At 41.4% G+C, this 27,429-nt stretch overlaps 1 protein-coding gene and 1 long non-coding RNA gene across 6 annotated transcripts in view; one reads left to right on the forward strand and one right to left on the reverse strand.

The window, feature by feature from the left end:
* The window catches only part of lama2 (laminin, alpha 2), a 780,279-nt gene that overhangs the window by 325,669 nt on the left and 427,181 nt on the right, over positions 1 to 27,429 (reverse strand). For all 5 annotated transcript variants that reach the window (XR_004558560.1, XM_034162644.1, XM_034162643.1 and 2 more), the window contains exons 28-32: positions 24,421 to 24,597; positions 24,127 to 24,312; positions 23,840 to 23,958; positions 7,070 to 7,187; positions 3,982 to 4,134 (exon numbers count right to left, since the gene is read on the reverse strand). Coding sequence is in view for 4 of the 5 variants with exons in the window: in XM_034162644.1 (XP_034018535.1) it covers positions 3,982 to 4,134; positions 7,070 to 7,187; positions 23,840 to 23,958; positions 24,127 to 24,312; positions 24,421 to 24,597 (753 nt within the window). In the remaining variant the exon portion in view is untranslated. The remainder of the gene's footprint in view (positions 1 to 3,981; positions 4,135 to 7,069; positions 7,188 to 23,839; positions 23,959 to 24,126; positions 24,313 to 24,420; positions 24,598 to 27,429) is intronic.
* The window catches only part of LOC117503416, a 559,959-nt gene that overhangs the window by 168,230 nt on the left and 364,300 nt on the right, over positions 1 to 27,429 (forward strand). The gene's annotated exons all lie outside the window — the stretch shown is intronic.

Here is a 27,429-nt window from a genome sequence, read left to right on the forward strand (position 1 = left end):
GGATAAAAAGTACTTTTTAATTTTTAAACATCAATAGTATTTTGTATTTCCCCAACTTGTAGAATTGAACTATTTTTTAGTTTTTAGTTTTTTTTAAGGTTGGTGGACTTGGGTCCCTGTGTGATTTATTTTTTCAGCAGATGCATTTCAGCTGTCGGTTGAACATGCAAGCCTCGCAGTCACTGTTTTTTGTTTTTATTTACCATGTTTGTGAAGCGTTGTGTGTTGCCCAAAAAGCAAAAATTAAACGTGAAAAACTCAGTGCAAGTCTGAGCAAAATGCAGAAGAAAGAATGGACTTAAACTGAGAGGATCTTCTTTCAGAGAGTGTTCATCAGTGTGGCCGGGGATGGAGATGTGACTCGCCCGGTGTGAGGGGAGTGCTGAACCCCTCACACAGGGCAGAGAGAGACAGCAATGGCTGCCAGGCAAATAGCCACTCCCCATGTAGAGCGGACCCTGTGTTTTTTTAAAAATAGACAAACACAATGCTTCGCTTTAAATGCAGAGTCAGTCTATTTCAGATGATCAGCATGGACTCTCTCTTAAAAGGCTTTATTTTACTCTGTGTGTCCTGTTGGAAAGCTGTAGCTTTTGGTGCTAAATTGTTCTAGTCTTCTTCTGTTTTTTTTCTGGGGACGTTAAAGAGCTGCACACAGGCCTAGCCTATGTACTACAACGTTAAACGGAGCTTCAAGGCACAGAATTTGCCTCAAACATTTTTTGTAATTTAATTTTTCAAGTTCCTCAAATAATCGTTTCAACCCTGCTTCCTACCTCTGCCAGGCTTGTTCTATAGTGGCTACATTTACATGCTGTTAATATTCGAATTAAGGTCAATATTCTGGTTTCTGAATCATTAGGAATAACCCATTTACATGCTTAAGCAGACAGAGTTACTCCTGTATACATGGTCATTGGTATCATCTGGAATATCCACATCTAAACAGCGACGCACGTCTTCCATCGGTGCTTGATTCAGTCTGGTGTTCATGCAAATCCTGCTTGGTGTAACTGTTTGGCCACCTTCTTGTAAATGTCACTATCTTGGTACTTTCTACGTCAATAAAAGACATTATATTCATGTCTTTCATGATACTAATGAAGTACAGTGGTCCCTCGTTTATCGCGGGAGTTACGTTCTAAAAATAACCCGCAATAGGCGAAATTGCAAAGTAGTCAGTGTTAGTTTTTATAATTATTATAGATGTTTTAAGGCTGTAAAACCGCTTACTACACACTTCATACACTTTTCTCAAACAGGCATTAATATTTTCTCACTTTTCTCTCATGTGTAAACACTCTCTTTTTTCTTCTGGGCGAGAAGCTTATAAACAGACACACGCAGACACAATGCACATGCTCTCCCTTCGCTCACTGCCTCTGGGGGTACGGATGCGGGACCCGCAAAGAATCCAAGTCACGGAGGTCTGTGGCTGCGGCATACCGAGACCCTGCAGCACTGTGGATTTTTCCACAAGAAATCCATCCTTGCGGGCTGCCGGAGCGCTCCGCATCAAAACAGCGAGTGTAGTCTCTTGACCTGTTGCCAGAGTTGGCTCAGCTCCGCACAGCAGAGAGGGGGGCGGCGTGAGTGGTCCGCTGCGGCATTTACTGAGCCCGCAGACTCAGTCAGCGCATCGGAGGCAGTGAGAGCAATTGCGGTGATGCTGACCAGTGCCTCGACCGGCCCGCCTGATAAGGATGCAGAACATACTTGTTTACCTCTGCTTCTGTGGTGTCCGGTGGGTTGCGCGCGCCGCATTCAAGTAGTTGCCATACTCAAAAGACCAAGATTCCTTGTGGATAGAACATGCGCAGAACACAAAATAATGTTCCTTTCTATGGGGATATCCCGATGCGTGTTTATATGACCTGATATTCAGGTTAAAAAAGGAGTAACCCAGGGGTCATATTTGGGTTTTTAAAAACCGGAATATGAGCATATTCGTGTTTTTACGGGTGTTTACATGACCGTGCGCAACCCGGTTATTGCTAATATTCCGGTTATGAAAGGGTTATGAAAGGGTTATTGGCTGCATGTAAAGGTAGTCAGTGTGTGGCTCTCTTTGAATTTCTTGATGAAACTTCTCACTCCAGTTCCTGACACTTGGAAACACTTTGAAAACTTTGTATATCCTTCTCCTGCTTTCAGAACTTCAACAGTTCTTTTTCTCAAGTCTAAACTGATTTTTTACACTTTCTCGAGTGACAACTGAAGCCCTTACTGAAGTTTTTATACTGTGTGCAAATTGGAAAGTAACCCTCAGTTTTAACTTGATTTTACATGCTTTTAGCATAACAAAGTTCAAGTTAATTAACATTCCACCTGCTGTCAGGAGTGACACATGGTTGGACAGGCATGCACGATACAGCGGCGATGGTTTTGTGCTGACTGGTCCCATGCGATGGTCTGTACATAAATATCAGCATGTCATGTAAGTGTGCCCCCTCACTCTCATGCCAGCAGAGCGAATAGCCCCACCTTTTCTAAGTGTCCAGCGAGCAATATTGGATGTTCGCGTGTGGCACCTGGAATGGCCGATGCCTGCTGAGATGCCTGCTGAGATCGAATGAGGTGTCTTTCTGCTGCTGGTGTGTGCAAATGGTTGTAAAGACAGCTGTACGAGGCATTTGAGGCGCCTCCAATTTTTTACGAGTGGCATTTGACTCCTCTTTCGTATGCCATTCTGCCCCAATCATGTTATGTGTGAAGGGGCCCTAAAGCACATCAATGCACAACAGTGGTTTGGGCTATGGGTCAACAACAAACAGGGCTGTGAAATGAAAATTGTGAAATCTGAGGTCGAGCCATGATCTAGGGCCCGTGGGGCCCCAGAAACCAAATGAATTTTGTATCTAATGATACATTTTCAGCATCTCCTGGAAAAAAAAATAAATCAAAAGAAATGCATATTTAAATGGTCCTAGATTCAGCCATTAATTTAAACTGTCAATGATAATGTTGAAATAACAGAATATGACATGGAAGTAGGACCTGGAATGATTTTCCTTTTAATTGTAAACCAAATTATACATTAACTCAGAACAGTTAAGCTACATGAAATTCATGAAGATGGAAAAGACTGTTAAAGCATTTCAAAAACAACAGCTAAAGCTTGTAGAACATTTTGAAAATCATGGTAAAATATCAATAACATACCTTACAGTAAAAATGTCACATATATTCTTGTGTAAATTCCTATAAATCCACTCAAAGCCACACTGTCTTTTTTTCCCTTGAAAAAAATCTACATTAATAAAAACTCATTTACATACTGTAAATTCATGTAAATCCATTCAAAGCCACAATGTATTTTTTTCCAATGAAAGAAAGTCTAGATTATTAATAAAAAAAAAGAGTTACATAATCTTGTCTAAAATCCTGTTTGAACAGCGCAATGTTTATTTTCCAGGGAAAGAAGCATTCTTACCGTGTTTCCTGAGGGCATAGTTCGCTTTTCGCGTTTCTTTTATCTTTCAGATGTGTTCATCAATCCAGCGACAATTCCACAAATTCTTGTCCTAGTCAAACCTTTTCACACAGACTTTCTCACCATCTTCACTCTGTCTGACGTCGCTCTGTGACACAGACATGCTGCAAAATTCTTCTTTTAAAAACTTGAGAGCTCTAAAACTTTGTGATGTCCACATGCTACATTTAGCTTAAGCATCTTACAGGAGCCACACAGCGTCGCCGCAGCAACCAACCACTCCCGCTTTATGACAACTGCCGTGGATTTGTATCTGTACCATACAAATCAGTGTATGCGGACTTATAAAACTCCCTTTCTCTGTTAAAAAGCACTTAGGAAAATTTTGAAGAAAAAGCTAAATTTCATAGAGCGGCCAATAATTTTAAAATAAACACTTTCTCTCTGTCGGTCTTTCTGACATTACTCATCTCCAGACCATACCTGGCATATGGTTGTGAGAGGGTCTCCAATCCCACACCACAACAAATGCACACACACTTATTTACCTGGCATATGGAGGTCTCAGGGTCACAGGTAGATGAGTGCCCACTGCATTGGCACTGAACACAGCTGCCCATGCCGGCAGCAGTGGGCACTCTGGATGCTGGAGCAGATGGCAGGGGTAGGCCACGGAGACGGTAGAAACCTGCAGCACACTCCTGTGCAGAAGGAGAGAGAGAGAAAAAAAAAAAAAAAATGACACAGACAGCTGTACACCGGTGCCACAATCAACACACTCTTGTATGATACTGCTTCACATATTCTTTAGTAACATCAGGGCATTTAACCTTACCTCTTAACAAAAAGCAGCTCTTAGTAATAAAATATAGGTTGTCTTGTGCACACCCTTTAAGTAAATGTTGAAGAATGTGTAATTTAATGTAGACACACACTACACACACACACACACACACACACACACGCACGTGAGTGTGTGTACCTGTGGACAGACAATTATCATTAACCGCTATTTCTGGAGGCAACTGTTGACCCCCCTGTATCACACTCACATCGTTTCACGCAATTAAGACTTATTCCCTTCAGTAACTTCTGAACATACACACACACACACACATATCAACCCACACATGCCCTCCCAATGCACACATATGAAAGTAACACACTCTCTCTCTCTCCTGTTCAGTAATAATTAATGGAGTCCATTTAAAGAGCCATCTGTTCCCTCTGCTCATGCTAAATGCCTGTATAAAAATACTTTAATAACAATGATGGAAGCTTCAAATAAAACAGCCAGATGAACACCCTACAACCTGAACATTTCAAGATTAGATGCTGTTTGCTGCCTAATTTTAATTTAATCTGTAACATTTAAATTGTGAAGACTACATGTAAAAAACAAATAAATTAACCAATCAGGAGAGAAAGAAAATCAAATATTTAAAAAAAAAAAGTCAGAAAATGGTTTGCAACCCACAGAAATTAACATAACATCTAAATGACTCTGTTTTTGTCAAGTATAATTGTTCAGAACTGTCACCTCAATCTAAATATAAATGGCGTCCATAAAATTCTCATTAAAATAAAAATTCATCTCTGTCAGGATGCAATGGATTGCTGAGTCTTTGTCTGGATGTGCTCAAAGTGCAGACTTCAAACTATATACTAGTTTTTAAATTGTGTTGATAGGTCTAGTTTAACTTTAATCATGATTATTAATTTATGCCATGCTTTTTCCTGAATATTATTGTCATTTTTGGTGTGCATTTTTGCAGAAATGTGCACCAAAAGGGACTTTCTCTTTGTTGTTCTCACCTCTCTCACCGGAGCAGTTAGAGGGGGAAAAAAAAAACATGAAACACAAAAAAACACACTAGTAAAGTCTAACCTTACCAACCCCTAGAGCAAGCACACAGGCGACAGTGGTAAGGAAAAACTCCCTCTGATGATTTGAGGAAGAAACCTCAAGCAGACCAGACTCAAAGGGATGACCCTCTGCTTAGGCTATGCTACCGACACAATTGACAAAACGATTATACAGAAAATTTTGGGCGTCCATGCCGGTGCACAGGATGGGAGGCTTGCAGAAGAAGACACCAGTCTCATCTCTGGATGGAGCCACACCTCAAACAGAGAGAAAAAAAAACAGAATCAGGCACTATCCCTGGTTCTCAAGACCAGGCACCTAAGTGGTGCTACTCTACTCTTTTCTACTCTCCTATTTTACTCTTCCTTTTTAGATATTTAGATATACCTTTATATACTAGCGTAGTTACACCTTAGAATTGGAATATAATATATAAGATATACCTTACTGAATTTTCATGAGTTCCCCTTTATCATTAGTGGAAAAATGCACAACCTAAACCAGTGGCATCCAAAGACAATCCAGAAAGGACCAAGATGGTGCAGGCTTTCTTTTGCAACCACTGATTCCAGCAGGTGATATCACTGATTAACATCACTTTGAGCAGATGGGATTTCATCAGTGAAATCACCTGCTGGAATCAGTGGTTGCAAAGAAAGCCTGCACCCTGTTAGTCCACGCATTTGGTTGCTGAGGAGATCCTGGCCAACAAGCCACCAAAGGCAGAATAAGGAGCCAATACTGCATCCAGGTGGACAACAGGAGGAGTGACACCTGGTCAGGCCTGTGGTGTGCCTCTCTGTCTTGTGTTGGACAGGAATAGTTTTTTTTTTTTTTTTTGAGTGGCACAAATAATCTATGTGGCATCTTATTATTTTGTAAATAGTTGCCCCAAAAAACACCTGAAACATTTCCTGCATTTTAATGTAAACTAACGTTGTTTGCTACATTTGTACATATGGTTTTGAAATTTGCAATTTATGTTTGCATTTTAAGTTATACATATAATGGAATGCTAAATTACCCTCTGCCGTATGAGTATGTAATCAATGAAAGTGTGTGTAGTAAGAAAGTGACCTCTTAACCCCTTATAATAGGTCAGGGTTAGCCATCTTTGAACTTGTCCAAGGTCTAGGTCCCAAGAATGCTCCGTGTGAATTTGAAGATCCTGGCAGTAATTGTAATGGACTTACGCTGAGCAAAGACAGACAGCTGGATGGACACACGCACAAACTGATGGACGTAAAGTCTTCATAATACCCAATGGCCATATTTTGGCCTCGGGTAAAATGGTTTGTTAAACATGTTTGTGGTTTTCACAGTAAAAAAATAAATAAATAAATAATTTTTCTACTCAGATTTTATATTTTTTGTGAGTTTACGTCCATTTTGTTAATACAGTACGTCAGAATGAAACAAAAACTGTAAAGTCACACAGGTGAGGTTATGTTGAAAAAAAGTAAACAGTTTAATATAAATTATAAATGTAAAACCAAAAGTAGTCAAAAATGACCAATTATACCTTAGTAGTTTTAAAAAGTGAAAAAATAAATTGGATTTATTTCCTATAATTACATGTATCTTGTAAATATAACATCATAAAGTGCTTACAAGGAAGCTGATTTACCATTTAGTTTCATATTTAAGCCTTATTTAAAGAGTGTAAAACAGGGTTATTTTGAGTAAATATCACACATAATATACACAACTCCTTGTTGTTCCACCCCTGGTGTGTGGTTATGTTTAAGTGTGTGTCAGTGTATATGTACCTCACAGGAAAGTCCAGAGTATCCAACTGGACAATCACACTTTTCTATCTGATGGGCTCTCTCGCTTTCTTTGGTTGGTTGACCTTCCTCTGCCACTGTAAGACTTATTTCTGAAATACTGAAAACACACAAAGAAAATTAGAGCTTTCGAAAATTACAAATGCTGTTAGATTAATTCAGTTTTGTCACTACGAAGACTGCATAGTATAAAGCAGTCAATACACATACACAAACACATACACACACACACAAATATTAGGGGCTCTTCACACATAGTATGAATGTGGTTGAATTGCGAATGAAACAGGAATTATATGCAATACATGTAAAGTCATAGCTGCCTCCAACACCTCGTACATCTGTTGCTACAACTATTTGCACACACCAGCGGCTGAAAGACAGAGTGGGCCCTGTGATAACCCATTCCATCCCTCTCGTGGCAGGTGTCGGCCAAATTCCAGCTGGCACACACGAACATCTATATGCTGCACTTGGCACTTAGAAAACATGTGGCCATTCGCACTATTAGCACGAAAACAGTCAGCAAGTGTTCACTGTCAAGCTGACGGTGAAATTTGTGTAAGTGTTCCCACGACTGTGAAGTTGCCAAGTACGTATGTGGCATGCCAGAGTGTTGGCTCCCCCCACAACATGTGTGCGTGTGGTTTGCGCACTTCCCTTCTCCCCTCCAGCACGTGCGTGTGTGTAGTTCATGCGCCCCGCCACAGGCGAGGTACCTCTCATCTGATCACAGACTGACACCTTGGTATGTGCGCTGAATGGAGACATTTCTGGTCCTGGACGTCACAGCTGCAGAACACATACCATGTTTTGATGGACACGTGACTGTGTGTGTTTGCTGTCCTCACACGGAAATACATATAAATGTATATCGCTTTGCGACGGGCTGGAGAACGGACCGTTGGTTCATGTGGACATGCAGCAGGTGATCTAAATGTCATGTCTGTCTGACAGGACACGCATTTCTTGTGAGGTGAGGTGCCAGTCTATTGTAGGCCCACATATAGACAGACAAACACACTCTCACTTTCACACACACCTATTCCAACTGGCCTAACTGCATATCTTTGGAAGTGGGAGGAAGCCAGAGAACTCATGGGGAACCCACACGAACATTGGGAGAACATGCAAATTCCATACAGAAAGACCTGGTGAGAAGTGATCCTATGGCCTACTTGCAGTGAAGCAACAGTACTATCAATCAATCAATCAATTTTTGTTATATAGCGCCAAATCACAACAAACAGTTGCCCCAAGGCGCTTTATATTGTAAGGCAAGGCCATACAATAATTATGTAAAACCCCAACGGTCAAAACGACCCCCTGTGAGCAAGCACTTGGCTACAGTGGGAAGGAAAAACTCCCTTTTAACAGGAAGAAACCTCCAGCAGAACCAGGCTCAGGGAGGGGCAGTCTTCTGCTGGGACTGGTTGGGGCTGAGGGAGAGAACCAGGAAAAAGACATGCTGTGGAGGGGAGCAGAGATCGATCACTAATGATTAAATGCAGAGTGGTGCATACAGAGCAAAAAGAGAAAGAAACAGTGCATCATGGGAACCCCCAGCAGTCTACGTCTATAGCAGCATAACTAAGGGATGGTTCAGGGTCACCTGATCCAGCCCTAACTATAAGCTTTAGCAAAAAGGAAAGTTTTAAGCCTAATCTTAAAAGTAGAGAGGGTGTCTGTCTCCCTGATCTGAATTGGGAGCTGGTTCCACAGGAGAGGAGCCTGAAAGCTGAAGGCTCTGCCTCCCATTCTACTCTTACAAACCCTAGGAACTACAAGTAAGCCTGCAGTCTGAGAGCGAAGCGCTCTATTGGGGTGATATGGTACTACGAGGTCCCTAAGATAAGATGGGACCTGATTATTCAAAACCTTATAAGTAAGAAGAAGAATTTTAAATTCTATTCTAGAATTAACAGGAAGCCAATGAAGAGAGGCCAATATGGGTGAGATATGCTCTCTCCTTCTAGTCCCCGTCAGTACTCTAGCTGCAGCATTTTGAATTAACTGAAGGCTTTTTAGGGAACTTTTAGGACAACCTGATAATAATGAATTACAACAGTCCAGCCTAGAGGAAATAAATGCATGAATTAGTTTTTCAGCATCACTCTGAGACAAGACCTTTCTGATTTTAGAGATATTGCGTAAATGCAAAAAAGTAGTCCTACATATTTGTTTAATATGCGCTTTGAATGACATATCCTGATCAAAAATGACTCCAAGATTTCTCACAGTATTACTAGAGGTCAGGGTAATGCCATCCACAGTAAGGATCTGGTTAGACACCATGTTTCTAAGATTTGTGGGGCCAAGTACAATAACTTCAGTTTTATCTGAGTTTAAAAGCAGGAAATTAGAGGTCATCCATGTCTTTATGTCTGTAAGACAATCCTGCAGTTTAGCTAATTGGTGTGTGTCCTCTGGCTTCATGGATAGATAAAGCTGGGTATCATCTGTGTAACAATGAAAATTTAAGCAATACCGTCTAATAATACTGCCTAAGGGAAGCATGTATAAAGTGAATAAAATTGGTCCTAGCACAGAACCTTGTGGAACTCCATAATTAACTTTAGTCTGTGAAGAAGATTCCCCATTTACATGAACAAATTGTAATCTATTAGACAAATATGATTCAAACCACCGCAGCGCAGTGCCTTTAATACCTATGGCATGCTCTAATCTCTGTAATAAAATTTTATGGTAAACAGTATCAAAAGCAGCACTGAGGTCTAACAGAACAAGCAGAGATGAGTCCACTGTCCGAGGCCATAAGATGATCATTTGTAACCTTCACTAATGCTGTTTCTGTACTATGATGAATTCTAAAACCTGACTGAAACTCTTCAAATAGACCATTCCTCTGCAGATGATCAGTTAGCTGTTTTACAACTACCCTTTCAAGAATTTTTGAGAGAAAAGGAAGGTTGGAGATTGGCCTATAATTAGCTAAGATAGCTGGGTCAAGTGATGGCTTTTTAAGTAATGGTTTAATTACTGCCACCTTAAAAGTCTGTGGTACATAGCCAACTAACAAAGATAGATTGATCATATTTAAGATCGAAGCATTAAATAATGGTAGGGCTTCCTTGAGCAGCCTGGTAGGAATGGGGTCTAATAAACATGTTGATGGTTTGGATGAAGTAACTAATGAAAATAACTCAGACAGAACAATCGGAGAGAAAGAGTCTAACCAAATACCGGCATCACTGAAAGCAGCCAAAGATAATGATACGTCTTTGGGATGGTTATGAGTAATTTTTTCTCTAATAGTTAAAATTTTGTTAGCAAAGAAAGTCATGAAGTCATTACTAGTTAAAGTTAATGGAATACTCAGCTCAATAGAGCTCTGACTCTTTGTCAGCCTGGCTACAGTGCTGAAAAGAAACCTGGGGTTGTTCTTATTTTCTTCAATTAGTGATGAGTAGAAAGATGTCCTAGCTTTATGGAGGGCTTTTTTATAGAGCAACAGACTCTTTTTCCAGGCTAAGTGAAGATCTTCTAAATTAGTGAGACGCCATTTCCTCTCCAACTTACGGGTTATCTGCTTTAAGCTACGAGTTTGTGAGTTATACCACGGAGTCAGGCACTTCTGATTTAAAGCTCTCTTTTTTAGAGGAGCTACAGCATCCAAAGTTGTCTTCAATGAGGATGTAAAACTATTGACGAGATACTCTATCTCACTTACAGAGTTTAGGTAGCTACTCTGCACTGTGTTGGTATATGGCATTAGAGAACATAAAGAAGGAATCATATCCTTAAACCTAGTTACAGCGCTTTCTGAAAGACTTCTAGTGTAATGAAACTTATTCCCCACTGCTGGGTAGTCCATCAGAGTAAATGTATATGTTATTAAGAAATGATCAGACAGAAGGGAGTTTTCAGGGAATACTGTTAAGTCTTCTATTTCCATACCATAAGTCAGAACAAGATCTAAGATATGATTAAAGTGGTGGGTGGACTCATTTACTTTTTGAGCAAAGCCAATAGAGTCTAATAATAGATTAAATGCAGTGTTGAGGCTGTCATTCTCAGCATCTGTGTGGATGTTAAAATCGCCCACTATAATTATCTTATCTGAGCTAAGCACTAAGTCAGACAAAAGGTCTGAAAATTCACAGAGAAACTCACAGTAACGACCAGGTGGACGATAGATAATAACAAATAAAACTGGTTTTTGGGACTTCCAATTTGGATGGACAAGACTAAGAGTCAAGCTTTCAAATGAATTAAAGCTCTGTCTGGGTTTTTGATTAATTAATAAGCTGGAATGGAAGATTGCTGCTAATCCTCCGCCCCGGCCCGTGCTACGAGCATTCTGACAGTTAGTGTGTGTCGGGGGTGTTGACTCATTTAAACTAACATATTCATCGTGCTGTAACCAGGTTTCTGTAAGGCAGAATAAATCAATATGTTGATCAATTATTATATCATTTACCAACAGGGACTTAGAAGAGAGAGACCTAATGTTTAATAGACCACATTTAACTGTTTTAGTCTGTGGTGCAGTTGAAGGTGCTATATTATTTTTTCTTTTTGAATTTTTATGCTTAAATAGATTTTTGCTGGTTATTGGTAGTCTGGGAGCAGGCACCATCTCTACGGGGATGGGGTAATGAGGGGATGGCAGGGGGAGAGAAGCTGCAGAGAGGTGTGTAAGACTACAACTGTGGTTCCTGGTCCCAACCCTGGATAGTCACGGTTTGGAGGATTTAAGAAAATTGGCCAGATTTCTAGAAATGAGAGCTGCTCCATCCAAAGTGGGATGGATGCCGTCTCTCCTAACAAGACCAGGTTTTCCCCAGAAGCTTTGCTAATTATCTATGAAGCCCACCTCATTTTTTGGACACCACTCAGACAGCCAGCAATTCAAGGAGAACATGCGGCTAAACATGTCACTCCCGGTCTGATTGGGGAGGGGCCCAGAGAAAACTACAGAGTCCGACATTGTTTTTGCAAAGTTACACACCGATTTAATGTTAATTTTAGTGACCTCCGATTGGCGTAACCGGGTGTCATTACTGCCGACGTGAATTACAATCTTACCAAATTTACGCTTAGCCTTAGCCAGCAGTTTCAAATTTCCTTCAATGTCGCCTGCTCTGGCCCCCGGAAGACAATTGACTATGGTTGCTGGTGTCGCTAACTTCACATTTCGCAAAACAGAGTCGCCAATAACCAGAGTTTGATCTTCGGCGGGTGTGTCGTCGAGTGGGGAAAAACGGTTAGAGATGTGAACGGGTTGGCGGTGTACACAGGGCTTCTGTTTAGGGCTACGCTTCCTCCTCACAGTCACCCAGTCAGCCTGCTTTCCCGGCTGCTCGGGATCTGCCAGGGGGTAAGTAACGGCGGCTAAGCTACCTTGGTCCGCACCGACTACAGGGGCCTGGCTAGCTGTAGAATTTTCCATGGTGCGGAGCCGAGTCTCCAATTCGTCCAGCCTGGCCTCCAAAGCTACGAATAAGCTACACTTATTACAAGTACCGTTACTGCTAAAGGAGGCCGAGGAATAACTAAACATTTCACACCCAGAGCAGAAAAGTGCGGGAGAGACAGGAGAAGCCGCCATGCTAAATCGGCTAAGAGCTAGTAGCTACGTTAGCTAGCGGATTCCTAAAAACACGCAAAGTGAATAATGTGTAAATAATTTAGAGGTGATTCAGCAGAAGGAGTGCTTTAGTTAAGGCACGTAAAGATTACACTGGGAAACAAATTGTAATCTAGATAACTAGATCAATCTAACTGCGCAGATTAAACAGCTAACAGATACAGAAAAACACCGCTGTGCTCCGGAACAGGAAGTGATACAATACCGCAGTGAGAGCCAACCACCAGTAGAGGCAAGCAAGAGGGGATCACACAGGATTGTTGTTATACCGTGTACTTAATGCAGTAAAAACTACATGCTGAGGAAAAAAAAAAAAGCAGAATGACTGCCAGAAATATCCAGTGAAAAGTCCGGACATCTCTAGTCCACTCATGGACGTTCGTTCACGCGCGCACATGTGAACAATTAAAAGAAAAAAAAAGTGTTGCTCCAGGCATTAGTTCCTTGTTCTCTGCTCAAACTCTCACATCACAGTTAAAAAAGGTACAAAAAAGGACATAAGTCCTGAGAGAGGACATGTTAACATCAAATAGAAATCCAGACATCTCCACATTCGCTTGAAGGTTCGTTCGCGCGCGCGCGTATCTCGCGGTCAAAGAAGGAAAGAACAGACTGCAAAAACAGCTCACTACTTCCAAGGGCAGCGACGTGTGTACTGTGTTCAGAAAACAGACTCTGCCATAGTGCTTTGCATTTGAAGCAAAGTTCTGTTGTTGAATTCTTCATGACAGAGGATTGTGCACCCGTGGACATTCATTGACAAATGAGTGTTGTCAATGGCAACACTTGTGTGTATGGCAGGAGTTTGACAGGCAAAAAAAATACATCCATCACAAGCCACAGATGCACAGTATCAAGTGGCAGTGCAATGACATGGTCCTCACAGAATTTTTGGAACATGGCAACATTGTCTTCTCTGACTGATATGTGGGCACTTTGCAAAAGCTGCACACACACTTAAAGTGGGTTTCTCCTGGAAAAACCGATTCAGCATGTCTACGCTTGTCCACACGAGTCAACAAACACAGTAGTGGTGCACCTTAGCAAAAATTTCTATAACAGTGGTTCATTTTGTGACTAAAGCATTAAATCTGGCACACATATTAGAAATGAACTAATACTTATTTTCAGATGTGGAGGCATGCTGGAGCTGACCTCAAATAACCTACAGAGGTCAATAAAGAATTACACTGGGGTGAAAATTTTAAAAATTATAATTTAAATGTTCCAATCATATTGAAAGGTATACAATATTATTTGTCTGATCATAAAGATTCCAAAACGGTATAGTTTGGACAATGTATGACTGAATGTTATGTATTTATGGTGTTAAAAACAGCAAAAAGGTACACACACGATTCCTTCCGGGGCAGTGAGGAACGAGATGGCAGCATAATGCTGAGCTCCTGAGCCGATTAGAGAACAACCCCCCCCCCCCCCCCCCCCCCCAAAAAAAATATGGAAAGATTGAAAATGTGAAATTAAGCTGACAAGAAATAAGCGAGGGATGAGAACAAAGAAGTGTAAGGAAGAAAAACATGTACAAAGATCAAGAAGAATGCGATTTTGAAGACAGGGTGGCAGACCAGGATATTGACGACCACGGAAAAACCAGCTCGCTGGAGGGACTCGCCGCAATTACGACAGAGATACGAGACCTCAAAAAGCAGCTGAAGGAGGATCTCTCAAAATTCAAGGACAAGCTTAAGGAGGAGATGAGATGAGAGTTTATTGTATTTAAAGGAGACCTGCATTTAAAAAAATGCACTCAGATTTTTTGAACAAAAAATGACTTATATTTACACATGAGATCCTTCTGAATGTAGTAAAGTAAATCTGCAAGCCCAGATCTGTCATTCAACGGAGAAATCTTCATTTGAAAATGACAAATTTACAGCTAACATTTAGCCAGGACTTGTGCCAAGTGTGTTGCAGCTCCATTCAGTAGACAGAGAGGTGATGCCGGCTGCAAAGCAGACACGGGTGGTGTGAGTGGCCCGCGTCGGCGATTAACGAGCTCGTTAACGAGCCCGCAGACTTAATAAGCGCAGCGGAGGCAGAGAGTGGGAGAGGAAGAACGGCGCCCGCTGTCGATGTCGTTGCTGATCTGAGCACACAGATCTGTATCTCACATTCATTGCAGCTTACTTTTGGATGTTGAAACCAGGACGTGTACGAGGTCTATTAGAAAAGTATCCGACCTTATTATTTTTTTCAAAAACCATATGGATTTGAATCACGTGTGATTACATCAGACATGCTTGAACCCTCGTGGGCATGCGAGAGTTTTTTCACGCCTGTCGGTTACGTCATTCGCCTGTGGGCCGTCTTTGAGTGAGGAGTCACCCACCCTCTCGTCGATTTTTTCATTGTTTAGGAATGGCTCATAGACTGCTGCTTTGTTTGATCAAAATTTTTTCAAAACTGTAAGGCACAACTGAGTGGACACCATTCGATAAATTCAGCTGGTTTTCGGTAAAAATTTTAACGGCTGATGAGAGATTTTGGTCTGGTAGTGTCGCTTTAAGGACGGCCCACGGCGCCTGACGGCGATCTGCGCTTCGAGGCAGCAGCGTCTTGCCGTTTCAAGTTGAAAACTTCCACATTTCAGACTCCGTTGACCCAGTAAGTCGTCAGAGAACAGAGAACTTTCAGAAGAAGTCGGCATGAGGAGTTTATTCGGACATTCCATTGTTAACGGACATTTTGTAATGAACGAACGTGCGGGCAGAGTCGCATGTCGGGCCGGACCCGACCGCGGGGGGTTGCGACAGGAAAAACACCTCCGTTGGAAACCTTAACGGGCAAGTTGGAACATGCCCAAGCTGTTAAACAATTTCTCAGTTACTCACTTGTTGAAAGCCATCAAAAGCCGCCTGAATTTTACAAATGGTTTTCAACACGGAGGTGTTTTTCCTGTCGCGGCGCACACAGATTCGCTGAGTCGTCACAGAAACGACTCGGCGAATTTGCGCGCACGTCTTTCATTAAAAAATGTCCTTAAACAGTGGAATGTCCGCATAAAGTCCTCATGCGGGCCTCTTCTGAATCTTCTCTGTTCTCTCACGACGTCCTGGGCGAATTAAGCCTTAAATTAGGATGTTTTCAGGTCGAAACAGGCCGACGACGGCGCCTGGAAGCGCTGCGCGACGTCCCGCTCCATGGGAAGTCCTTACAGGGACAGAAACACCCCATAATCTCTCATCAGCTGTTAAACTTTTCACCGAAAACCAGCTAAATTTCTCGAATAGTATCCACTCGGATATTCCTCACAGGTCCAGAAAAAGTTTTGATAAAGCAACGCACGCCGTCTCGAGCTGCGTGTGAAACAAAGGAATTCAGCCGAGAGGGCTGGACCACATCTCACTCAAGTCCTGCCCACAGGGAAATGATGTCACCGACACGCGTGAAAAAACTCACGCATGCGCACGAGGGTTAAAGCATGATTGGTGTAATCGCACGTCATTCAAATCCATATAGTTAAAAAAAAAATAAAAGTGTCGGTTTCTTATCTAATAGACCTCGTATAAGTAACATTACTAACAGATAAAATCAATTTCAATGCGGGATCGGACTGAAGGCGGGAGAGCGTCGTCTTGTCCCTGACGTCATGGAAATGATACGGCTGTACAAACTGTTTTCACAGAGGGCTAAATTTTAGCTGCAAATTTGTCATTTTTAAATGAAGATTTCTCCGCTGAATTACAAATTTGGGCTTACAGATTTACTTTACTGCATTCACAAGGGTCTTATAAATACATATCAGCTATTTCTTTCTGAAATCTGACCACATTTATTTCAATGCAGGTCTACTTTAAGGACGAAATAAAGCGAAAAGTAGCCCAAAATGCCGCAGATATCCAACAACAGCGGAAGGACACAGCTGAAGCACAGGTGAGGGTGGCAGAGCTAGAAGAATGGAGCATGGAGGCAAGAGAAGTGATCCTCACCTTGCTAAAGCAACAAACAAAACTACAAGACAAGCTGACTGAAGTGGAAGGACACGGAAGATGTTGTAACTTGAGAATCTACAACATGACCGAAAAGGACAATGAATCCGTTCCGGAGCTGGTGATAGATCTCCTCTGCCAGGAGCTCGGTATACCGGAGAGCCCCGATCTACACATCCAGCGAGCACATAGAAGTCTCGAAAGAAAGCCTCCGCCGGGAGCACCCCCGAGGTCTATTGTTGTCAACTTCCTGAAATATGAAACCAAAGAGAAAATTCTGACCAAAGCCTGGAAAGAAAAAAATCCAAGTCGAGGAGAGACAGATTTTTTTATCACGATTATCCCACTGAGGTAATGATGAAACGCAAATCTTATTCTGAGATCAAAAAAGCTTACAAAGACAAAAAGATATGCTTTCAGACACTTCTGAGCAGGATACAGATCCACTGGTTAGACGGGCCCAAGATCTACAACAGCGCTGAAGATGCAGCTCAACACATGAGGAAAAGAGGATTGGAGATCGGCGGACGGCACAGCGGCTCGGGCGACGGTGGCCCCTCATTGGAGGAGTACATCCAGGGATTGTGGTGCCGCACCACAGGGAGGCAGGCGATAAAGACAGGAGCTGCCGCACCCGAAGATGTGAATCAAAATGCAGCTAACCGAGCAAAGGAAAGGCTGCAGAGGTTTAAGAGACTATGGACAAGCAGGTCAATGGACAAAAGGTGACAAGGAGGTAAAGAGAAAGTGAACCCCGCATCAAAAAAAAGGAAGGGGGGAGGGGGGAAGGAAGAGAAAAGAAAAAGAGGTTAAAAATCATTTACATCCCTTTTTTTAAAATTTAATAAGCTAAAGAAAAAACAAGGGTTGAGGGATTAATTTTGATCACCACAATGCCAAAGAACTTAGCTCCCATGTTGCACCTCACCCTCACCATACAGTGAGAATTTTTTTTTTCTCCCCTTCTCCCTATCTCCCCACTAAATTTAATGTAACAGAAAGACAGAAACCTCCCGTGGAGCAGAAGGGCAAAAGCTTGCTTGATCTTGATTTTAAGTATGAATACAGACCGTGAAAATGGGGCCTCACGATCCTTTTGACTTTTTGAGTTTTAAGCAGGAGGTGTCAGAAAAGTTACCACAGGGATAGCTGGCTTGTGGTGGCCAAGCGTTCATAGCGATGTCGCCACAAGCCACGGGTGATGCTTTGTTTTAATTAAACAGTCGGATTCCCCAGAGTTTCTTGTTGGACTATATAGTTGAATGGGAAAGCCTAATTCAGGTGTACCCCAGACCACTAGGGGGGCCTTTGTCCAGAAAAGGTTATCCTTCATTCCCACCAACAGGGAGACATGTACATGACGTGTAATCCAGAACTGATTATTTTTTTAATGGCCAAGAGAGATGTTCACAGATTGAGGGAGTGCAGGATAGGAGTAGCTGACATCTCAGACCAAAATGCAGTCTACCTAAAAATTAACATGAATAATAAGAGAAAGGATACAATATGGAGGCTTAACAAAGGTATACTGAACAACAAGGGGCTAGTCTGGGAATTAAAAGGAGAAATTATTAGATATAGGAAGGAAAATGATAATGGGATGGTAGACCCAACCATTCTATGGGATGCACTGAAACCAGTAATTAGAGGGAGGCTGATATCATATACAGCATAAAAAGAAAAGAAACCAGAATGGAAACATATCAAGAACAAATTGAAAAATTAAAAGAGTTGGAAATACAACACAAGCAAACAAAAGATTCAGAAATAATTATATATATAATAAATAATATAAATAATTATATGTGTGTATATATACACGTATATATACACACACACACACTGTATTATATATGAAATAACTCTTGTAGGAGAAGAGCATATGGCAGAGTTTCTTGAAAATATGGACCTACCAGCAATGGGTACAAAGCAGAATGCCACACTGACCTCTGAGATCACAGCAGAAGAGATTAAAAAAGCAATCAGCTGAGCAAAATCAGGTAAATCACCGGGATCTAATGGATTGGGGGCTTCCTTCTATAAAACATTTAAGGAAGAACTAATCCCACTACTACAGGATTCTTTCAACTATAGTCTTACAACAGGTAAAATCCCTCCCTCGTGGAAAGAGGCCATTATCTCCATAATCCCAACTTTACACCTCAATTATCGCAAAAAGATTGGAAACATTCCTCCCAGACGCAATTGATGAAGACCAAACTGGCTTCATTAAAGAAAGACAGGCACAGGACAATATCAGAAGAACATTACATGTTATAGAAAATATACAAACGAATCAAGAAAGTACAATTTTAGTAAGCATTGATGCAGAAAAGGCCTTTGGTAGTGTGAACTGGCTGTTTCTTTATAAAATACTGAGGAAATTTGGGTTCAATGAAAAATCTGTGGATTGCATTAGAGCAATATATCAAGAACCTACAGCAAGGATTAAAGTAAATGGCAGTCTGACAAAAATAATTCAATTTGGAAAGGGGGACAAGACAGGGCTGTGGCCTCTCCCCGGGTCTCTTTGCTCCCTTTATCGAACCTTTGGTCAAGCTGATCAGGCAGGAGGAAGAAATTAAAGGGGTGAAAATAAGAGACGAGGAACATAAAATAGGATTATACGCGGATGATCTACTTATATTTTTAAAACAACCCAATGAAAGCTTCCCAAAAATAATAAAGTTATTAGAAAGTTATGGGAAATACTCAGGATACAAGATAAATGTCACAAAAACATAGATTTTTTTCAATTAATTATAATCCATCCCAAGAAATAAAGGGCACCTACAAGTTCAAGTGGAATGCTAAATCAATAAAATATTTGGGAGTAAATATTACAAAAGGACTGGATAAATTATATGAGGCAAATTATACAAAAATAAATCAAGAAATTAACAGAGACCTGGAGAGGTGGTCTGCTACCACCCTGGATTTCACCTCAAGAATAGAAACAATAAAGATAAATATTCTCCCAAGACTTCTGTACTTGTTTCAGTCCCTGCCAGTAGCAATCCCACAGAAGCAGTTTGTGGAATGGGATAAGTGGATATCGAGGTTCATATAGGGAGGAAAGAAAGCTAGGATCAGGTATAAAACTCTGCAGCTCCCTAAAGACAAAGGAGGATTGGTTTTGCCAAGTATCCAGGAATATTTTTATGCTGCACAAATCAGACCCTTGATATATTGGTATATGATTTTTCCATTGGAAATGGAAAAGTATAGAAATGGCCATGACACATACTGAGGTATGAAATCTAATGGCAGATAGAGGATTATTAAGAAAACTGCGTAACCAACTGGATGCAATAACCATAAACACAAATGAAATATGGAACACTGTCTTTGAAAGGTACAAGCTGGAGAAAGAAAAACAGATTTTGAGCTGGTTTGCATTCGACGATAGATTTATTTCAGGAATATATGCTAAAGGGTTTAAACAATGGTCACAAAAAGGAATCACAGCGATATGCACAATGATGGCTCAGGATAGACTACAGATTTTGAAAAGTTACGGGATAGGTTCAGACTAGAACGAAACAACCAATATCGATATCTGCAAATAAAGGATTACTATGAGAAAGAGATAAAAGTGGGCACCATGAAATTATTGAGGTATTTTGGAAACCATACAACGGAGAAAAATGCAGAATAATCTCAGTTCTATATAGAAACTTGATGGTGTGCAACAAATCCTCCTCTCTGTATATCACACATCCACTAGCATCCACTAGCTCTAGGATCTGGAGGGAATTCAATTGGAAAAGTATGGTCAGGTTCTTCATAACTCCAAAGCTCAGAAAAGCAATGGTTCAACAGTGCTGGAGAGCATGTGGACACATAGATTCAGACCATACCCATATATTCTGGGCCTGCCAAGAGATAAAAGGGTATTGGGACAAAATATGGCGATGCCTGCAAAAGGTAATAGGTTACAAGATACCAAAACCATTAAAGGTACTCTACTTGGGGAACGTAACACAAGACATAATTCAAAAAAAGATGAATATCTTGTAAAGGTATTGTTATCAGCAAGCAAAAAACAATTACATGATTATGGCATAAACCAGAGCTACCGACCAAGGGGCAATGGGTGTGCATTGTGGAAGAAATTTTTATAATGGAGAAACTTACACACAAACTGAGACTGCAAGAAGCGCAATTCGAGACCAAATGGGGGAAATGGACTGATTACAGAAGACAAGAAGAGGACCCACCACTATACATACTATCGACAACAAGAACATTGATGAGCAATTGTTTGCTAAGATATTCAGACGCACCATAAACAGTGCTGGTGGAGAGCTGCTTCCGCCTTCTGAGGCGTCGGATGGTTTGCCAGAATCTCTTCGAGGCCGACCGATAGTCATCCTCCATGGCCTCCCCGAACTCCTCCCAGACCTGAGTTTTTGCCTCTGCGACCACACGGGCTGCGGCACGCTTGGCCTGCCGGTACCTGTCAGCTGCCTCTGGGGTCCCACCTACCAATAAAGATAAGTAGGACTCCTTCTTCAGCTTGACAGCATCCCTTACTTCCAGTGTCCACCACCGGGTTTGGGGATTGCCGCCGCGACAGGCACCAGAGACCTTGTGACCACAGCTACGAGCGGCCGTATCGACAATGGAGGTGGAGAACATGGTCCACTTGGACTCCATCTCTCCAACCTCCACCGGGATCTGGGAGAAGTTCTCCCGAAGGTGGGAGTTGAAGACCTCGCTGACAGAGGGTTCCACCAGTCGTTCCCAGCAGACCCTCACGATATGTTTGGGCCTGCCAGCCAACATGGTGTTCGTGATGGATAAACTGTGACTAGCACAGAAGTCCAACAACTGAACACCACTCGGGTTCAGATGGGGGAGGCCGTGCTTCCCGATCACCCCCCTCCAGGATTCACTGTCGCCGCCCACGTGGGCAATGAAATCCCCCAGGAGAACAATGGAGTCCCCAGTTGGTGCGCTATCTAGTACCCCTCCCAGGGACTCCAGGAAGGTCGGGTACTCTGCACTCCTGGAGAGGGGCTGGATGCTTCATTGGTGAAATAGTTGCATATAAGTGCAAGAATAAGTGCAATATATTACAAAAAGATGTGTTTTTAAATGAATAATAGGCAAATTTACAGTTAAAAAAATAATCATCAAAATTATTAGTTGCCCAAACTTTTGCATACCACTGTATGTATATATATATATATATATATATATATATATATATATATATATATATATATATATATATATATAAATTTCCACAAAATCTGCCATTTTCCCATCAGTAAGGAGAAGGAATCTGACCTTAACCTCTCAGCGTTGACTGTTCCAAGCCACACCCAGATCACTTATTCTATTCCCCCTTTCAAATTTGGTCAAAATTGGCTTAAGATATCTTGCCTATCAACCCAGTCTCATGGCAAGTCATGATTCAGCAGCAGGAAATATACATTAATCTATTGGTTTGAGATACTGTGACAAAAAGCGTCTCATTTTTGTCACGGCAGCACAGATTCATTGTAATTAATTTTGTGACAGCTGCACGAAATTAAAAGTGAAGTGTGTGTGTGAGTGTGTGGAGGGGGGGTCATGGTTAGGGTGGGTGGAAGGAGTAGGATTAGGTTATGGTTAAGGTTAGAGTTGGGGGTAGGAGTAGAACCCTACTCCTAATAGTAATAGTGAGTTAAAAACACCCTGTCATGCAAATTTGACTCATTTCGTGACAGGAATATGAAAAAAATGTGAGACTGGGCTGTGCCTATACATAGAGCTACATAGAGACCAAGGTGTACATCTCTGGTGGAGTCGATGTGTATGTGTACGAGGTCTCTTAGATAATAAACCGACCCTTTTATTTTTTTTTTAACTATATGGATTTGAATGACATGCGATTACACCAATCATGCTTGAACCCTCGTGCGCATGCGTGAGTTTTTTCACGCGTGTCGGTGATGTCATTTCCCTGTGGGCAGGCCTTGAGTGAGATGTGGTCCCGCCCTCTCGGCTGAATTCCTTTGTTTCACACGCTGCTCGAGACGGCGCGCGTTGCTTTATCAAAATTTTTTCTGGACCTGTGAGGAATATCCGAGTGGACACTATTCGAGAAATTAAGATGGTTTTCTGTGAAAAGTTTAAAAGCTGATGAGAGATTATGGGGTGTTTCTGTCGGTGTAAGGACTTCCCACGGAGCGGGACGTCCTGCAGCGCTTCCAGGCGCTGTCGTCGGCCTGTTTCGAGCTTAAAACATCCTAATTTAAGGTTTAATTCACCCAGGACATCGTGAGAGAACAGAGAAGATTCAGAAGAGGCCGGCATGAGGAATTTATGCGGACATTCCACTGTTTAAGGACATTTTTTTAATGAAAGACGTACGCGCAAATTCGCCGAGTCGTTTCCGTGACGACTCGGCAAATCTGTGTGCGCCGCGACAGGAAAAACACCTCCGTGTTGAAAACCATTTGTAGAATTCAGGCGGCTTTTAATGGCTTTCAACAAGTGAGTAACTGAGAAATTGTTTAACAGCTTGGGCATGTTCCAACTTGCCCGTTAAGATTTCCAACGGAGGTGTTTTTCCTGCCGCGACCCCCCGCGGTCGGGTCCAGCCCGACATGCGACTCTGCCCGCACGTTCTTTCATTACAAAATGACCGTTAACAATGGAATGTCCGAATAAACTCCTCATGCCGACTTCTTCTGAAAGTTCTCTGTACTCTGACGACTTACTGCGTCAACAGAGCCTGAAATGTGGAAGTTTTCAACTTGAAACGGCGAGACGCTGCCGCCTCGAAGCGCAGATCGCCGTCAGGCGCCGTGGACCGTCCTTAAAGCGACACTATCAGACCAAAATCTCTCATCAGCCGTTAAAATTTTTACAGAAAACCAGCTGAATTTATTGAATGGTGTCCACTCAGTTGTGCCTTACAGTTTTGAAAAATTTTTTATCAAACAAAGCAACAGTCTCTGAGCCATTCCTAAACAATGAAAAAAATCGACGAGCGGGTGGACGACTCCTCACTCAAAGCCTGCCCACAGGCGAATGACATAACCGACAGGCGTGAAAAAACTCTTGCATGCCCACGAGGGTTCAAGCATGTCTGATGTAATCACACGTGATTCAAATCCATATAATTTTTGAAAAAATAATAAGGTCGGATACTTTTCTAATAGACCTCGTATATGTGTAAGTGTGGATTTATTTTACCGGCTGTGTCTCATCAAGTTGCCATGAGATGCTTTGATCAAGATGGAGTCCACATAGAACAAAATGTCCATGAAGTCATCGCGAGTCAATGCCCGTCCATCTGCATACTTCCACTCGTGCTACACACACACACACACACACACATATATACACACATTGCACCAAAGCTTAAAACCTTGTAACATAAACAGAATCAATATTCTATGTTCAGATGTTTCATTATACTGTGACTTTAAATGTTACTTTGAAAACTACACAAAACTTTCATATAATTCAGATGTCCTTACTTCTGTCATGTCAATCTCGTGACGTGTGAGTTGACCAATATGAATTCCTGGTACATGGCGTGTAATCAAAATATTCCGGTTGGGACCACCCCTAATGATAACCTGTGGCTCGTAGGAAGAAGGACCCGTTTCATCTCTGGCCTCGTAGTACACTGCATATTTCAACTGGCCACCGTATGATGTGATCTAAACAAACAAATTTTATTAAAACAAATTGTGACTGACAAATCTGAGTAAACTGAACAGGGTCATAAAAATTAGACACGCACACACATAATCACGCTAATTTCCTACCATAGACCCTGTGAACTGCTCTGGCAGTCTCCAGTAGTAGGGTTCAGAGAGAACAGAAATCACCACCTCAGAATGGGCGAGGATCTCTGGGTGCTGAAAGCTGACTCCTCTCCTTGTCTCCACAAGGTTGGATTTATCCACGAGGGAAAGCACAGTCTGCTCTGGCTTCAGCGTTAACTACAGCGCATAAAAGTCACAAAAATATTAATATTAAAATGAAGCACCACCATTGTACTCCCTTGACATTGAACCCTAAAATCTCTTTTTGTTGAAGCGTCCATATTATTTATGCATAATTTATTACCACTCTTGAAAAATGTCAGATACTGTACCTATTTTATAAACACTACCCAATCTAGAGCCTGTGGAGCCCCATAGCACCTATAATGTGCTTAAAAACATTCCGGACTCACGCCATTCCAATTCATTATCGAAACTTTGCATAATTTATTACCACCCTTGAGAAATGTCAGCAACCTATTTTATAAACACGACCTAATGTAGATAACATTACTAGCATATATACAGTGGTGGGCACATGGAAACATAGACCTGGAATGGACATGCGTGCCTCAATCTATTAGCGACGCTCAGGACAGGAAGGCGCCATTAGTAAGGGTGGAGATGTGAAGATCCATCCATCCATCCATCTTCTACCGCTTAGTCCAATTAAGGGTCGCGGGGGGCTGGAGCCTATCCCAGCAGTCATAGAGCGCGAGGTGGGGTACACCCAGGACAGGACGCTAGTCTGTCGCAGGGCCACAAATAGACAAACACAGACACACCCACACACACACCTACGGACAATTTTAAAGATTCCAATCCACCTAACCCGCATGTCTTTGGATGTGGGAGGAAACCGGAGCACCCGGAGGAAACCCACGCAAACACGGGGAGAACATGCAAACTCCACACAGAAAGGCCACTGGAATTGAACCCACAATCTTCTCGCTGTGAGGCAACAGTGCTAACCACTAAGCCACCGTGCTGCCGATGTGAAGATCATCAATAATAAACTCACCGCTTTTTTGCACTAGCGTCACTATTTCTTAACGGATTTTGATAAATGTAGGCTTGTTTTAAAGCCCTTTGAAAGCTCTTTCCAATGAACCTATGCATGTGTGGGTAAAAAAAACTTTTATGTAAATTGCATAAAATTGGGGAAATGATGACAAACTGTGCTGCTTTTTCTCGCTCTATTGTCGCTATTTGTTAACATATTTTAATAAAAGTAGGCTTGTCTTAAAGCCCTTTAATTGATCTTTCTAATGAACCCATACATGCCTGGGTAGAAAAAAAACGTTTTATGTAAAGTGTGGAAATGTGGGGAAAAAATATGCCATTCTGTTCATTTACTGTGATGTTTTTTTTCCTGTCATCATAATTCTCGATGGATTTTTATAAATGAAGCCTTGTAAGTTGTATTCAAGCTGATTAAAAGCTCTAATGAACCCATACATGCCTAGATAAAAAATCCTTATGCATTAAAATACACATCTGAAGTATGCTTTGCCATTGTGCTCATTTACCTTGCTGCTTTTTCCACTGTAATATTATTGCTGGTCTTTTAATGACAACATACAGTAGTGTTCAGAATAATAGTAGTGCTATGTGAATAAAAAGATTAATCCAGGTTTTGAGTATATTTCTTATTGTTACATGGGAAACAAGGTACCAGTAGATTCAGTAGATTCTCACATATCCAACAAGACCAAGCATTCATGATATGCACACTCTTAAGGCTATGAAATTGCTCTATTAGTAAAAAGAAGTAGAAAAGGGGGTGTTCCCAATAATAGTAGTGTGACATTCAGTCAGTGAGTTCCTTAATTTTGTGGAACAAACAGGTGTGAATCTGGTGTCCCCTATTTAAGGATGAAGCCAGCACCTGTTGAACATGCTTTTCTCTTTGAAAGCCTGAGGAAAATGGGACGTTCAAGACATTGTTCAGAAGAACAGCATAGTTTGATTAAAAAGTTGACTGGAGAGGGGAAAACTTATACGCAGGTGCAAAAAATTATAGGCTGTTCATCTACAATGATCTCCAATGCTTTAAAATGGACAAAAAAACCAGAGATGTGTGGAAGAAAACAGAAAACAACCATCAAAATGGACAGAAGAATAACCAGAATGGCAAAGGCTCACCCATTGATCAGCTCCAGGATGATCAAAGACAGTCTGGAGTTACCTGTAAGTGCTGTGACAGTTAGAAGACGCCTGTGTGAAGCTAATTTATTTGCAAGAATCCCCTGCAAAGTCCCTCTGTTAAATAAGATACATGTGCAGAAGAGGTTACAATTTGCCAAAGAACACATCAACTGACCTAAAGAGAAATGGAGGAATATTTTGTGGACTGATGAGAATAAAATTGTTCTTTTTGGGTCCAAGGGCCACAGACAGTTTGTGAGACGACCCCCAAACTCTGAATTCAAGCCACAGTTCACAGTGAAGACAGTGAAGCATGGTGGTGCAAGCATCATGATATGGTCATGTTTCTCCTACTTTGGTGTTGGGTCTATATATCGCATACCAGGTATCATGGATCAGTTTGTATATGTCAAAATACTTGAAGAGATCATGTTGCCTTATGCTGAAGAGGACATGCCCTTGAAATGGGTGTTTCAACAAGACAATGACCCCAAGCACACTAATAAACAAGCAAAATCTTGGTTCCAAACCAACAAAATTAATGCCTCGCAGATGTGAAGAAATCATGAAAAACTGTGGTTATACAACTAAATACTAGTTTAGTGATTCACAGGATTGCTAAAAAAGCAGTTTGAACATAACAGGTTTGAGTTTGTAGCGTCAACAGCAGATGCTACTATTATTGTGAACACCTGGTCTTGTTGGATTTGTGAGAATCTACTGAATCTACTGGTACCTTGTTTTCCATGTAACAATAAGAAATATACTCAAAACCTGATTAATCTTTTTAGTCACATTATTCTGAACACTACTGTATATATATATATATATATATATATATATATATATATATATATATAT

This window comes from Thalassophryne amazonica, chromosome 21, assembly GCF_902500255.1.
Source record: "Thalassophryne amazonica chromosome 21, fThaAma1.1, whole genome shotgun sequence".
NCBI classification, from domain to species: domain Eukaryota; kingdom Metazoa; phylum Chordata; class Actinopteri; order Batrachoidiformes; family Batrachoididae; genus Thalassophryne; species Thalassophryne amazonica.